Source organism: Ochotona princeps, chromosome 19 (genome assembly GCF_030435755.1).
Source record: "Ochotona princeps isolate mOchPri1 chromosome 19, mOchPri1.hap1, whole genome shotgun sequence".
Classification (NCBI taxonomy): Eukaryota; Metazoa; Chordata; class Mammalia; order Lagomorpha; family Ochotonidae; genus Ochotona; species Ochotona princeps.
Window position 1 is genome coordinate 6,911,895 of NC_080850.1, and position 16,936 is coordinate 6,928,830.

The following is a 16,936-nucleotide window of genomic DNA, read 5'->3' on the forward strand; positions in this document are numbered from 1 at the left end:
AGTATAAACATATGACCTTAAACTCCAGTAAATTTGTCAAGAATAATTGTACATTTAAAACAACTTTATTGTGTACAAATTAGGTCAACAATTCTGTTTCAAAGCAGGAAAGGTAGAATAGAGGAAGGATTACATACATAACTCAAACTATACTTTCACTTTAACAGAACATCAAAAGAATAGTATTCCAGTCTAGGGGAAAGAAATATAAGAAAAGGCACCAAGGCAGGAATAAGACGGCATGAGGGCAAGACTTTCTGGCAAAATCTGGCCCTTCAAAACTAAGCTCACAAAGGAATTACAACACTAAGCTGAGAAAATGGTACTTCACTGATAAGCAACAGTAAGACATCAATTTTTCTAATAAATGTAAAAAACGTGGTGTGGTAAACACACAGAGGTAGAATTAATAATGGGAGATAGTGTGATTTATAGACTGAGATCATACAATGAATGACACGATTTGGGAGTTGATGTGATGTAAGATCAACAACATAATTGTTAAGGCCATTCTTTGCCTTGTACATTCAAACTCACATCAATCATGCTACTGGCAATATCAGTTAGATATATCAGGTCTTGACAAATATTTTACATGCAGAAACAAAAGTGGTTAAGTCCAACTAAAGAAGCAAATAAAAGAAACCAATCATCACTTGTCTGAAAGTCCTCTAAGACTAGACTTAGTTTGCGAAAGTCTTGTAGATGTCTACTTTCTTCCTTTTTCACACATTTTTCTTAATGAGGCATTATTATTCTTGAAAAAAGTTTCTGAGCACATACTCATTGACTTACAATGTGGTTACGTCCTGAGAAACTCATCAAAAGTTGAAAATACTTTAGGCTGAAAATTTCATTTAATACATATAACCTACTAAAACATCACAGCTTAGCAACACAGAGCACTGTACTAGGGTAGTAGCTGTGATCATGTGATTGAAAGGCAGCTGGGATTATCTGTTGCTGCACAGCACTGACAAAGCATGTGGCACTGTAAACTACCAGCTTAGGAGAACATGAAAAGTCAAAGTGTGATCTCTACAGAATGTCCTTTAACTTCCCACCAATTTTTATAGTAAATAAAAATTGGCAGCCAAACCATCTTAAGCTGAAGAACATCAGTATTTTTGTTTTTAAAGAATGCATTCATTTTAAGTACAAAAGCAAGTCAACAATGAGTACACCTATTAGGAATTGAATCAATAATTAATAATCTTCCAAACCAGAAAGCAACAGGCCCAAATAGATGGGTTTACAAAAGTTTACTGATTGTATAAGGCTAGCATTACTCAAATATCCAAATCAGTCAAAGATATATGAAAACTACAGACTAGTATCTCTCATGAACATAGATGCAAAAATCCTCAACAAAATAGTCACAAATTAAAACTCACAATGTATAAGAAGAAATAAGTTTCACAAAAAGGTAATATTTGTCCCAGGTAAGGATGCAAGACTAGCTCAACATTCAAACATTAATGCAACTCATCACATGAAGAGGCAGAGGAGAAAAATCATATAATGATAGCAATAGACATTTAAAAAAGCGTTTAGTAAAATATAACATCCATTCATGTTTTTTTGAAAATAACATTTTAACAAGCAAGGAACAGATGAAACTTTCCCAGCTGTGAAATTTTTTCAGTGTCATACTGGTGTCTTAGGGCAATGGGACAAAAAAAGGAAACCAAAGATATACCTACTGAGAATAAAGAAACAAAACTCCTGCTCACAGGTGACAGGACTATCCATTTAAAATCCAAAAAGAATGCACATCTCCCCCCCAAAAATCCTAAATTGGAGAAGGGATGGGGAGGATAGAAGGGGAAATCCCTGATTCTTTTGGACCTGTACCATGAAAAAGCTTGTTTTTTTTGTTTTTTGTTTTTTGTTTTTTTTAATCCTAAATAAAGGACTACAGCAAGGCTACAAGATACAAAGTTAATAGACCAAAGTCAATCATTTTCTTCTATCAGCATTGAAAAAGTGGAACTTAAAATTAAAAATATAATATTGTTTACATTAGCCAACACAGAAAATGAAATATGTTGGCTAAAAATAACAACATAAGACCTTGTAATAATAACTAGTAAACCATAATAATCAAAACCAGACATCTAAATAAACAGCCAAAATCCAGGATACTGATCAAATGCTAGCAAAGATACAGAACTGAAAGAACTACTATTCATTTTTGGTGGGAATGCAAAATGGTTCAGCAACTTTGGAAAACTGTTTTATCCAGTAGTCACTCCCAAAGGATTTGAAAACATGCCTTCCCCCCCACACACACACGCGCGCACACACACACACACACACACACCACACTAGACCCCCCCACACACGTTTTTAAGCAGCTTTATTCAGAATTGTCAAAATTTGGAAGCAACAAAGATATCCTTCAGCAAGAAAACAGACTGCAATACATCCACACAAGGAAATATTATTCAGTACTGAAAAGAAATGGCGTATAAAGTCACAAAAAACTAGAAGTACTTTAAATGCCCATCACTTAATCAAAGAAGCCAAGGCTACAAACTTTGATTCTAATTATACGACACTCTGAATGCAGTAAAAAGATCAGGCATTGTGGAAACAAGAGGTGAACAGGCAAAGCACAGTGGATTTTCCAGGTGGTAAAACTATTTTCAATAGTACATATAAGTCATTATACACTTCTCAGAATCCACAGAATAAAAGTATGCCCATAGTGATGAAGTAAGGTGGGGGCAGAGAGGAAGTATGCAGGAACTTTCTATACTTTCTTACTTAATTTCACTGTAAATACAAAACTTCTCTAAAAAAAAATCAAGTCTATTTAAAATGTGTGTGTGTGAAAAAAATCAAACTAGTAAAATTTCTAGTTGCATGAAGTGGACTTACATGGTTCAAATCCTTATTTTTTTTAAAGTACATTAACCACCAACCCTTTTTATTTATTTTTTCTCACCAGGCTCCAGTGTCCCATTTGTGACAAAATCCATTCCTTAGGACTGATGCTAGAGGAAGACTGGGTGAGATCCAGAACTCTTCTTGCCCACCCCCCAAATCCTTATTTTTTAAACTATACATCTCTAGCTCTCACGCTCTTTCTCTCTCTATCTCTATCTCCTTTGCTTTCTTACACACCATTAGGGCATGGATAAATCCTCTGTGCTGTGTACAGTGCCTAGCACTCAGAGTGCTTAGGAAAACACCAAAAGGGGGGAGTGGGATCCCAGACTATGAAATTGTACCATAAAATTCAAAAATTCAAAATAAAAATTACAAAAAAACTTTCAAAAAAACGAGGCAAAAAACAAGACAAATAACCTCATTGTGTGATTTTCACTTTTCAAATTTGAATTAAATATCAATCACACATTTTAATTTTTCTAATACAGAAAGATAAATCATTATCTTGAGGCTGGAGACAAACAAGGAGTCAACAATCTATCTTTAGTATAAGCACAGATAAAAAGTCCCATTACTCAACTTTTAGAGCTTTGTCCATATATGATACACTTACACACAAACCCATGCAAAAAACTTTACAATCATTGCTTCTGAAAAATACTTTTATTATAGAATCAGTTTCTCACATGCAGTAAGTACCAAGCAGTATTCATACATACACAAATCATCTTCCTGATAAACAGGAATTTACATCCATCCAAAACGATTGCAAAACTGCCTCTGAGATACTCTGGACAGTTGATTTTATTTTCCTATTATTTAGCTGCATACCAAGTTAATAGCTAACAGCATGGATCCTACACAGACTCAACAGGCTTGAATTACAGCTCTACTTCCTACTTGGATGCGTGGCCTTCAGTACATCAAAGAGTCTATTAAATCTAATTTCCTTATTTGTAAGGAAATTATTTTGTTTAGTAGACAAAATGAGACAGCATCCGTATTAGCAAAAAGTACATATAATAAAATTGTTAGCTATGTTCATTATTCAATTACAAAATACTTTCACTTACATATTGCTTTGGGTTTAGCAAGTGAAAGTTGGCCACATACCTCTAAAAAAACAGATTCAAAATTTCCAAGTATGATAACAGCTTACAACACTTAAAATGAAAAAAAAATCATCTACAGTACAATTCATTTGTTACAACAAGTACTTTAAAACACTTACTGATATCTATCCTCTGCTCAACAGGGAAAGGACTGGCCCGGCTGACAAGTTTTGAAAGACATGTTGCTGCAAGAAGCTGAGCATAGGAGGTCTGTAAAGAATAATTTTTACTTATTATTATCACAAATGGAATTATAATTAATTTTATAAAATTATAAAATTTTAATGAGAGGAACTTTTTTCTAAGTACTAGTGAGAATTCTTTCCAGTTTAAATATAACTGATAAAACATGTTCACTTCAGATAAATACGGGTAGATTTTTGCAAACATTCCCTCATGAGGGTCATTAGTTGAGGGAAGCAAGGGAAATGTAGGTAGTTATCTCAGACAACAGCAAGCAAGCAGGAGAAATAAATAACTATAAGCAAGTTCAAAGAATGTACCCCTAGCACAATCTAGACGCTACATACCACTACATACACATCTGGCTGTTGATCATCTCTTCAAAGTCATCTGGCTTGCTCTCCACAATGCTGTGAACATGGTAGCCTTTCAGCTCCTCTGCATCCTTCCCCATCCTGACCTCCTTCCTCATCAAATGTCTTCACAGTATATTGAAACTCTGTACAGAGATGCTCATCCTTTAAAATTCAGACCAGTTATTCACCCTTACGAATTTCTAGCAAAGATGATTCCTCTTTTTTTTTTTTTTTTTCCCTAGACCCAGAGGTTGGCAAACTATGGTCCACGGACCAAACCCTGTTTCTGTACAGCCTCTGAGCTAAGAATAGTGGCTACAATATTAAGCAGCTGGGAGAAAAACTTTGTGACTTGTAAAAAAAAAAAACAAACATGAGATCCAAATTTCAGTGTTCACAAGTAGTCCATGGCTTGCCTGCACACTGATGGCAGGACAGCGTCCACGCGTGGTGCTGGTTCTTCCTATTGTGGTTGCTCAGTGCACAGTGAAAGCAGTCAGAGCTCCTCAGTGCCTAGAGTGCTACGGACATTGCCATGACAGGACATGCATATTTCATTACTACCAGAGCACATCCACTAAGCCAAAACAAAAAAATAAAAATAGACTTCAAATTGCTTTCAGGGCATGATAGAATTTGGATTATTTTGTTATAGAATTAGATGGCAAAGCAATCTTTTTAAAGCAATGACAGTATAGCTGTCCTAAAAGAACACAATATATGTTCATGTAAGACTAAGTACTCACTATAATCTTCCCAATTCTCAAGAAAATAGCATTCAAAAAAGCAGAAAAACTTAAATATCTATCACAGCGGATTTCTTTACAAAAATAAAGTTATAACCTAAGTTAAATTTCCAAGTGGCTTATCTGTTTAACTCAACAGTTGTGAATCAATTAAATCACTATTGCTTTATCCCAGCAGCCCAAGCTGCGTGTGCAGAGAGAATAAACTTAAGATTTACTAGCCTTTTGGTAAGAATGAACGCTCAAGAGGTGGTAGGCCCAGACAAATAATTTGGAAAGGTTTTCCTTCATTCTTACAAGTGGACTGATGTTACCAACATAGTTTATCATGTCAATGCTATCTTTACTTTCTATTACAGAAGTCAGTGTTCAGTATGAAGTGACAAAGAAATTGGTCTCTATGAAAAGTCTATGTAGAATTTCAGATCAGAAAAGTTTCAACGAAGCAAAGGAATTGTCAATCTAAGCTGAAGTAGCTCTTGCTAAGATCTATGTTTAATTGACAGCACCAATATATGAAGCAGAAAAAAAGCTTCACTGGACCACTTAAGACGACTATATAAAAAAAGCAACGTTGGTGAAATCTATGGTTATTCACTGCACTAGTCATCTGCAGATATTTGCAGTAAAAATTATCTAAGTTAATAAATCAGCAGCACTGCTAGTATATTCCATTCACTTTTGTGATTTTTTCTTCAGTCTTTCTTTGAGACACATTAGTGGAATATTCTGACTTGCCTACCACACAATAGTTTAATACTTTATCACAGTAAAGTTTTACAGCAATTTTTTTTTTTAGCTCAGGGCTGATATTAACTAAAATTTTCTGAGTGAGAAGAACAAACCTCTACTGTTCAACACTAAGGGGCCTTGGGAATAAGTTCTTGGGTCAAACTTTATAATGTCCCTTGGTGAATTTAACCTAAAATTACAAAATTGTCTAAAAGGCAAAGAGTTCTTGACATTTACATACAGAATTGATACTGCAATAAAGTCATTTCAATAATAACTAATATTGCTTGAATCACAAGTAATGTACAGTTGCTACTATATACTTTCCACACTGGAAAGCTAAAATGAGTAGCAAAATCTTGATTCTGAACTCTAACAGCAATTTCAGACCTTGAAGCAAATGTTAAGCAAACTTCCACAGTTCAAAATCCATTTAACAATACAATTGAAGAACTTCCACCTAATGTTCAATTAGAAGTAATTAATCTGAAATAGAATGACCTGCTAAAAGGCAAATATCAAGATTTAATAAAAATTATAAATGTCTTCTAAGTAATGAATATGCTTAATTGAAATCATATGCTCATGAACTGATATTAGGATTTGACAGTACCTATCTGCGTGAAAAGATATGAAATACATTAAATTTCTTTACAGGTCAGAATTGACATATGAACATATGCAAACAATGCTGACAAGAAAAAACAACTATGAACTTTGACTAACTAAAATGTTATTCTCCAAAGAATAGCTTTATTTCTTTCAATAGAAGATCCCTATAATTGGAAAAAAAAACCTGTTAAATGAACTTTTATTGAGTCACTATATTTTGAATTTCATCAACAAAACTGTGGAGATTACATTTCTCTTGTTACCGACATACTTAAAATACTCCCAATCTTCCTTTTGGCTAACAAAAGACTAAAACAATTACCAGTTGATCTTTTTCAGTAAATGCTTGCCAATTCTGGCCTAAATCATAGTCTCTTCTGTAGAGCTCACCATATCATTTCAAAGCTCTTTAGGTATACAATTATCTATGCCTTTTCAACTAAACAATGAGCTATCTGATTCATGCATATAAACTAAATAAACAGTACAGTGCTTTAAAAATCTCTGGAGTTTTGCATTTACCTGTTAACATGACTGTGTAATGAACAGCTAAGAATAGCTAGAAGGCAGGCAGGCAAGTAGTCCTTTCTTGTTTGAAAATCAACTATCATCGGCTGTTTCCGTATTTTTTTTAAATGGTTAAACAACTTCTGAAATATGTCATGTTTAACAATTAATATGACACATAAAAATAGTCCAGAGGAATCACAAATTACTTTGATTCAGTCTTATTTCCACCTCCTGGCTCTGCATGAAGTTTGCTTCCCAAGCTTTCCAATTCTGCTGATGAATCTCTCTGACAAGAAAATATCGTGGAAAAGCTTGTGGCAGTGGCCATCAGCTATCACTGCTAACACGCGCGAGGTTCATTAACACTGACATGCATCTACTACTGATCTCTCATGGTTAGTGGCTGTTATCAAATACTTACTGTTCCTTGTTCTAATAAGAGTTGACACTTGCTGAGACATTCCGGGCTGTCGATAAGTTCCAGGAGTGCTTTCTCAGCCTCTATTCTTTGTGCGAGGTCAGTTCCCACGTAGAGATGAGTACATAATGCTTCCAACTCGGCCAAATTCTTGGAGGGAAAAAGAAGTAATATTTACTTGAATGAAAATAAATTCACCAACCACATAAAACAAAGAATGCAAATGTCATGTCTACAAGATAATTTTCAATATATTACTGAGATTATAATATGATACATTTTATTATACAAAGGAAATTTCCACAGCTCAAAATCCATTTTACTGTGCAACTGAGAAACTTCCACCTAACCTTCAACTGTTTGTAATGAATTCAAAACATATAATAAAAAATAAATGACAATATATGATTTCATATATGTTTCTTGAGCAACAGCTACTTACTAGGGGATGTAGTAGCTAACAGAAACTTTTCATGCCTCCCAGGTTATTTACTTAAAAATCGACAATTTTATGATAGAAAAATAAAGAGGGAGAAACGTCCCTGAAGAAATAATATTTACACTGAAATCTAAAATAGCAAGCCAGATGAACAAAAAACTAGAAGACACAGGCCAAGAAATGTCCTTCCTCAGGGCCCTGAATTAAAATGTTACCATTTCTGAGCATTAAAGGGTCAGTATGGCTAGTACACAGCAAGGAGGAAAGGCCAGATGAAGCTAGAGACAGGAAACGGGAATGCTCATACTCAACTTACAGGCTATCTGTAAAATTCCACAATTATAAAATTGGTTTAAATTGCAAAATTTTCAGTTGCTCCATCTAAAAAAATTAAATAATAACAATTATATATATATATACTGATTTGGGGCTTCTAAACTACTGACTCACACTGCTACAGATAAACTATGTCACACACCGGCTGGTACACACAGGAGTCAAGTCTAGGGTCACCTCTGCTGAGGTTTCTTTGGGGACACCCCACCACCACCACCACCACCAGCACCACTGCACTCAAAACTCCAATCACAAGGAACCACAAAGGATATGTAGAATGACATATCTGATAAACATGACATAAGCAGGGACCTGGATCAGAAGCAGGGTACCCAGGACATTGAACCAGTGTCCATACAGGATGCCAACACTCGTGGGGAAAAGATTAGTTCATTAAACTATCACATCAGCCCCTGGAAGAATAACTTTAGAATGAGGAATGCTCTGTTTCAACTTAAAAGAATTTTGGGAAGGGTCCAGTGCAATGCCTCAGTGTCTAAATCCTCGCTTTGCATATGCTGGGAACCCATATGGGCACCAGTTTGTATCCGGATGTTCCAATTCCTACCTGGCTCACTGCTCGTGGCCTGGGAAAGCAGCAGAGGATGGCCCAAAGCCTTGGACCCTGCATGCATGTGGGTGACCTGGAAGAAACTTCTGGTTCCTGGCTTTGGATATGCTCAGCTCTGGCTGTTGCAGTCGCTTAAGTAGTATACCAGCAGAATGTAGATCTTTCTACCTCCTCTCTGTAAATCGGTCATTCCAGTAAAAATAAATCTATTTAAAAAAATAATTTGGGGGGCCATCATGGTGGTGCAGTATGCTAATCCTCCACTCTGAGGTATAGGCATCATATTTGGGCACCAGTTCATATCCCAGCTGTGTCACTTCCCATCCAAGTATCTGCTTTTGGCCTGGGAAAGCAGGGGAGGATGGTCCAAGTGTTAGGGGCCTGAACCCATGTGGGAGACTGGAAGAAGTTCGTGGCTCCCAGTTTCAGAGCAACTCAACTCCGGTTATTGCAGCCATTTGGAAATGAACCAGGAAATGGAAGATCTCTCCCTGTGTCTCCTTTACTCTAACTCTGCCTTTCAGGAAAAAATAAATAAATCTTGTTTTCTTACAAAAAAATTTTTTTTGTTAAGGCCATCTTAGTAAAACAAGCTATTTCACTTTGACTGAAGTTAGAATTACTCTTTGAAAGATTAAAAACAGTGGCACAGATTTTAAAGACATGCAAGTGTACAAAAGTAATGAGATACCCTAGAACAATACCATTTTTTGTCCTTTTTGGTTTGAAGTTATACAGAAACTTCACAGCTACTCTGATACACACATTCCCTCAATCAGGCACACGCAATTAACACTGAATGCAACCTCAAGCTTCCAACATTCCCTCCACTTGTATCTTAGCTTATCTCCTCACGACATGTTCTACTTTCCTATTCAGGACACAGCCCACTATCCCAGGCTTGGTTATTTTCTGTTAGCATGAAAATAGTAGTTCAAAAATAAGGCTGTGATTGGATTAAAATAAAGGCTCTCAAATGAACTCTATTTTAAACAATTCCCCCATTAAGACTGGACAAAGAAGTGCAAATCTCTAGTATAAGGGTATCCTCAAAAGGGCCACAGAAAACGCAAATTACTTTTCAAAATAATTTTTATGATTTATTTTTATTTCCTTGAAAGGCAAAGGTTCTGGATAGCTGTATTTCATCCACTGGTGAACTCCTCAAATGCCTCCAACAGCCAGGGCTGGCCCAAGCTGAAACCAGAGCCACACTCTCAACCCAGGTCTCCAGCATGGTGGCAAGGGCCCAGCGGCTCGGGTCGCCACCTGACACCTCCCAAGGTACACACGAGCAGGAAACGGGGATCAGCGCAACAGGGAATCCAAGCCACACATTTTGGTTTTTTTTTTTAAGATTTTATTTATTTGAATCGCAGCATTAAAAGAAAAAGAGACAGAGTAAGAGAGATCTTCCCTCCTCTGGTTCGCTCCCCAAATGGCCACCAAGGTCAGGACTGAGCCAGGCAGAAGCCAGGAGCTTCATCTGGGTACCTCAAATGCGTGCAGGAACTCCAACACTTGGGATATTTTTCTCTGTATTTCTTTCTCTCCATAAATCTTCCTTTTCAATAAAAATAAACTTTCAAAAAATAAATAAAATGCACAGAAAATGTATGGTTTACATATAATACACACACACATTCTTAATTTTTCCAGGGTAAGAAATACAAAAGTGAAAAGGTTATCATTTCCTTTTATATGATGAACCAAGGTATCACCATGAATACCACGAATAATCTAGGAATAAACTAATTATGCTGACATGCATTTAATTAGGCCAAACATTCTTTGAAAAAGTAGGCCTTGACTTTAAAAATAAACTAAGCCAGATATTACAGACAGTAAACATGTGACTAATAGGGCCTGGCGGCGTGGCCTAGCGGCTAAAGTCCTCGCCTTGAACACGCCGGGATCCCATGTGGGCGCTGGTTCTAATCCCGGCAGCTCCACTTTCCATCCAGCTCCCTGCTTGTGGCCTGGGAAAGCAGTCGAGGATGGCCCAATGCTTTGGGACCCTGCACACGCGTGGGAGACCCGCAAGAGGTTCCAGGTTCCCGGCATCGGATGGGCGCAGCACCGGCCCGTTGCGGCTCACTTGGGGAGTGAACCATTGGACGGAGGATCTTCCTCTCTGTCTCTCCTCCTCTCTGTATATCTGGCTGTAATAAAATGAATAAATCTTTAAAAAAAAAAAGGGAGCTGGATTGGAACTGGAGCAGCTGGGACATGAGTCAGTACTCACATAATAGGATGCCAGTGCTGTAGTGGAGGATTAGCCCGCTGTGCCACACTGATCCCTCATTATAATATTAGGTAATATTAACAATAAACTAGCCTTTTAGTTTAATATTGGCTGTCAGACGTTATATGGTGGTATGTATTTAATCCTCCAATTAAGCCTATGAGATAAACACTGCTATTAGTCACATTTTTTTTTTTTAAAGATTCATTCATTTTATTACAGCCAGATATACAGAGAGGAGGAGAGACAGAGAGGAAGATCTTCCATCCGATGATTCACTCCCCAAGCAAGCCGCAACGGGCTGGTGCACGCCGATCCGAAGCCAGGAACCTGGAACCTCCTCCGGGCCTCCCACGCAGGTGCAGTGTCCCAATGCATCGGGATGTCCCCAACTGCCTTCCCAGGCCACAAGCAGGGAGCCGGATGGGAAGTGGAGCTGCCGGGATTAGAACCGGCGCCCATATGGGATCCCGGCATGTTCAAGGCGAGGACTTTAGTCGCTAGGCCACGCCGCCGGGCCCATTCCAGCTCCCTTTTAATGGCCTGGGAAAGCAGTGGAGAATAAACCAAGTCATCGGGTCCCAATACTCCAATACTCATATGGGAGATGAGACAGCAGCTCACGTACCTTTCCTCACTCTGCCTCACCACCCCACAATCTGGACTGAATCCCCAAAGATTATCCAGGTACATTACTGCTTTGGGGGACAGGGTCCCCTAACCCGCAGCTTGCCAACTAGAATGCATGTGTGCTGAATGGGTTACATGTGCACCTGAGCTACCAATCCCTCTGCCCTCTAGACAACCACGGCAAAACAGGTAAGGGTTGGAACAGCCAGAAACTCCACATTGATGGCCTCTGGCTATCAACAGTTTATATAAAGAGCTCCACAAGTGAAACTTCCTATATATACCATGATGTGTAAAAAAAAAAAAAAAAACAAAACAGGCTATATGACATTTAAAAAAAAAAAAAACTGTAAGGTGGTACCCTAATCTCACTCTGAACAAATTCTTTCTTTTTCTTTCTTTCTTTCTCTTTTTTTCTTTCTTTCCTTCCTTCCTCCTTTCCTCCTTCCTTTCTTCCTTTTTTCCTTCCTTCCTTCCTTTCTTTCTTTCTTTTTGAAAGGCAGAGTTACAAAGACGGGTCTTTCATCTGCTGCTTCTCTCCCCAAATGGTCATCCAGCAGAGTGGAGTCCGACGGAAGCCTGGAGCCAGGACCTTCTTCCGCATCTCCCACGTGGGTGCAAGGACTCGGGTCATCTTCCACTGCTTTCCCAGGCACACGAGCAGCAAGGCGGAAGGTGAATGCAGTGGCCAGGATGCAAACGGATGCCCATATACACGACACCAATACTAGAAATCCGCTCATCATCTTGGTAATATAACTTTTGGCTAGCCACCCTGTTGGGTGACAGTAAGATACAGGCAGTGGAAAGCATAAGACATTTATTACCGAGTATCCCTAATCTAACTCTGTAACCCTGAACAAATCACAGTTGCTCTACTGACTCAGGACCTTCAGAAATAAAAGGTAAACTCAATTTAGTGGTGGAGCTTGACTCCACAACAAGCTCATGGAAACTCAAACTGCTGAGTGTCACTACCGATGGAGCATATCTAACTCAAACACATGAACTCTAAAACTCTCCAAAACTTTTTACTTTTAAAAATTAGCCTTCTTGTTATGTGTATAGCTGTCTACACTGAATATAACTGAATTTCATGTTTAGACTTGGGTCCCACCTCCAAGACATCCTGTTAACATGTAAATATTCCAAAACCCAAAATCTCAACACTTCCACTCCCAAGCATTTTGAATCAGGCATATTTAACCTGATTGACAAATGCTCCTTGAGTCAACTAACAGTATGATTCCAGTTGCTAAAAAGATTTAAATCTGAGGTATTTACTCTTTTTCTAATAACAAAAATGGTCTGCTCTTTCATTTGTCCAACTCTGCTTCTAAGCCGTCCATAGCCACTGTGAAGGACATCCCTGGGAAACCAACACGAGTAGTTGTGACATCAGCAGTGAACTTTTCTAACACAATATCTAAACATGAAGAAACACTTCCAGGACTTGGTGATTTACTATGTTACCATCTTTCCAAGCCTCAAAAAATTCAAAAGCCCCACCATACTTGTAAATTTACTCTCAGGACTTATACCCGCACTGTGTACATCTGGTTACCTTTTTACAACCCATAAATCCTTCCTGTGAGGTTCTTCCTGTGAAAATTTCCCACAGGACATATTTACTAAAGTGTTAATAAATACATTATTTTGACCTGGGGAACCGTTAGAAACAGCAAGGAGTCAAAATGTAACGTGTGGCACTCACAATTACCTGACAGAAGAGAGTTTAACTGGAAAGAAAAGATACTCCAGAAGAACCAATAAAAAAGGTAGTAAGTCAGCATGAACAAGAGGGAATCCAAGAAAATCTAAGAGGTGAATGTGACACTGGTATATACTGTCACCAGATTGGGAAGTTCCTCCCTTGCTAAGGTCATCTCCAGCCACCCACAGCCTTCCCTGGTCTCCTCCCTCCACGGGCACCCTGTGCCCCAACCAGAACCAACACTATGCCTTGTTCCTGCACAATTCTTTGCCCTGCTCCACACAGTCCTTCTGCCCCTATTTCTCCTTCCCTTCCTCTTTACCCAGCTAACACCAGCTCTGCTTTCAATACCAGCAGGGCTGAGAAGAACTGCCAGACTTTGCTCACAGCCGTTAAACTTTATTGGCTAGTACAAGACGCGGTGAAGTAAAACGGGAGAAACTCTAATCTCAAAGCACCTCGTAGAAGAATACAGTGTTGCTTTACTGCTTCCCAACACCCACCCACCCACCCACACACACACACACTTGGCTAACGGCCCATTTTTCGGCACTTCAAGCATCATTTTTTCACCCTGTACTTTACTTGTCTGTGATCCGCAAGGGCAATGAGAGTAAGATGATGTCACCCTTTATCCCCAGAACTTTGCGCGGTGCTTGGAACCTCGTGGGGGGAGGGGGTGGAGGGACTCCACATGTTGGCGGAATGAATAACTGAATGCAGCCCTAGGATAGATCCACTGTCCTCCTCAGGCACGCGATCATCCATCCTCACTGCCTCCGTGATCCTCGCACCTCGCCCGGCCCCTCCAGTTTCCTCCACCAATGAGGCTGTCGCAGAGCCTTTCATCACAACTCCCCAAAGATATAGCCCCTGCCTCCTACGACCAATTAAAGTCCGGCTGCTGCCGAGGCTCTCCCCGACCGCCTCCACCGTGTGGAGGACCGAGGAAGGGGGCTCTCCCGGGCTCCGGACGCGCCAGCCAAAGCCAGCCCCGCCGGCCGGGCTCGGGCTGCCCCTCGCCGGGGGACAGCGGCGTCCCACGCCCGCCACTGCTCCTCCCGGGACCCAGCCCCGAGCCCGGTCCCCCGCCACCCCTGGGCTCCGGCCACCAGGACCAGCGTCCCGGTCCCCCGGCTTGGCGGCCCGGGACAGGGGACTCCAGGGACGCCAGCCCGCGGCGGCCCTGTGGCCTCCCGCCGCTGGCCTTGGCCCTCGGGTCTCCAAATCCAAGCGTCGGCCACGGGGCCGACGGACTTGTCGGTGCGGGCCCACCGTTGCAGAGCGGCACTGACCTGGAAGTGCAGCGCCATTTTCCCGGGAGGCGGCGGCGCCGGCCGGCCCGCCCGGGGCACCAGAAGGGAAAGAAGCGGAGGCGGGCGCCGCGGAACCCCGCTCGCCCGGCCGCCCGCGGGGTCCCTGCGCCGCTCGCTCGCTCGCCGCCTCAGCCGCCACCGGCGTCGGCGTTCCAGGCGCTCCGCGGGGCGGGGCCGAGCAGGACGGGGCGGGGCCGGCCGAGGGGGCGGGGCCCCAACCGCCCCTCGCGCCCCCGGCTCAACCGCTGCCGCCCCGGCGACCTCCGACCCCTGCCGGCGACCTCCGACCCCTGCCGGCGCAGGGTCCACAGCCCAACCGTCAGGCATTGCGTCTCTCGTGACCCTTCCAGAATTGTTTCCCGCCAGGCCCGGACTTCTGCATCTCCAGTTTTCTCATCCTGACATTCACCTCTTCCTCTCGACACACAGCCATAATCGGCTTGGTATACATTCCAACTGCTGCCCCGGAATTTGTTCAAAAGTAACCATGGTTTCTAACTGATTAAACGAAGTAAAATTCTAGCTTAACTCTTTTGGCCTACCTCTCATTAATTAGGAACTAATGTATTACACCAAATGGTGACATTGGAGTGAGAATTTACTGGAGAAGTGGGTCACAGTCATTCCCTTGGGGCTGTTTCTTTTGGAAGTTAGCACTTCCACTTGGGGTGGTGGGTCACTGCTTCACGTTCTTGTTGTAGTTCAGGTCAGCTATAAATTCTCTCAGTTTTGTTAAGATGTAAACACCTTTTTTTCACCTTCATGTGAAGGATAGTTTGGTTTGGTATAGAATTCCATCTTGTCTTTTTTGTGGTTGTTGTAATCTTCCAGCATTTCGAAGATATCTCTCTGTCTTCTGGTGCCATTGTTTCCACTGAGAAATCAACCATCAGTCTCACTGCTGCTCCTTGGAAGGAGGTATGTCCATGGCTTCTCTCTCTATCCCACCAGCTATTTGGAAGTTTTTCTCTTTGGTCTGCTGCAGTTTGAGTCCAATGTCACTTATAGTGTGCCATTCTCTTCAACATAGTGGCCAATTGAGTTGTGCCTTCTCAAGTATGTTTAGCTAGCTGTTCAATTTCATGGGGTGTTAAAAAACTCATGGAAATACATATTATGAATCAAGTAAAAGCATCCATAGATTTAAGCACTTTTTATACCAAAATAAGCTTATTTTCTAATTCCATTTTCACCATTTTTCTACAGTAGTGTGTACGCACGCACCCATGAATGTATAATTGATGCCAAAAATGTTTTTATTTATAGTTGTTACATACATCTAGTATATACATATATTTTGGAGCATCTATATATGTGTATATTTATGTGTGTATATATATAAACGCACATACACACACAATTTCTGTTGCTTGATTTCAGTGGATGATCTAATCCAACCTAAGGAAGTCTGTTGTAAGCAGACTGTACAACTTTTATTTTTCTCCTTCAATTTTCATAACTCATCCACAGTTCATGAATCTTCATTTCACAACTCCAAAGTTCTGAATGTTCTATAGACCCATCCTGCCATTTTCGCTTGTGTATCCGAACACTCTGGTTTCCCACACTAAATCTTCCATTTCCATGTCTCAAGGATTTTTAGATTCAGTCCCTGTTGTGATGGGGACATCCAGCACTTCTGACTCCCACACCTCAAAACCGATGAGTATGTCTGCTCTTTCATCACACCTGTTGCACGATAACCTGTATTTAAACTGTCTTCTGCCTTTGCCCAACTTGTAAATTTCCAGTCACCTTTTAAAGATACTGCTTTAAAGTGGCATTTTTATCACTTCAAATTTTTGTAAGCAATAAATGCTGCAGCAGGAATGCACAGTGATTAGGAAAGCAGACTCTGGAACCAAGCAATTTGCATCTGAGTGTCAGCTACATCACTTATTCACTGGATGAAGTTACTTCACCTAACTATGCTTTCATTTTCTTGTCTATAAAATGGAGGGATAGAGCTATCTCATAGTTCACTGTCACAATTAAGCAAGTTAATGTATATGAAATATTGTCAAGCAACAAGTGCTACATAATGCTAAATGTTATCAAATATTATCAAATAGAATAATAATAACCCCTGAATAAAAACTATATTTTAGTGGAATGGGCTTA

At 40.3% G+C, this 16,936-nt stretch overlaps 1 protein-coding gene across 4 annotated transcripts in view; it reads right to left on the reverse strand.

The window, feature by feature from the left end:
* The window catches only part of RANBP17 (RAN binding protein 17), a 282,863-nt gene extending 267,820 nt beyond the window's left edge, over window positions 1-15,043 (reverse strand). The window contains exons 1-3 of one of the 4 annotated variants that reach the window (XM_036497037.2): window positions 14,795-15,043; window positions 7,568-7,714; window positions 4,127-4,217 (exon numbers count right to left, since the gene is read on the reverse strand). In XM_036497037.2, coding sequence (XP_036352930.2) covers window positions 4,127-4,217; window positions 7,568-7,714; window positions 14,795-14,812 — 256 coding nt within the window. In that variant the 5' untranslated portion in view covers window positions 14,813-15,043. Of the gene's footprint in view, window positions 1-4,126; window positions 4,218-7,567; window positions 7,715-14,026; window positions 14,042-14,794 lie in introns of those variants that run through there. The other 3 variants (XM_004587435.2, XM_058677578.1, XM_058677579.1) reach the window with 3 other exon arrangements.
* Window positions 15,044-16,936: the final 1,893 nt, after the last annotated feature.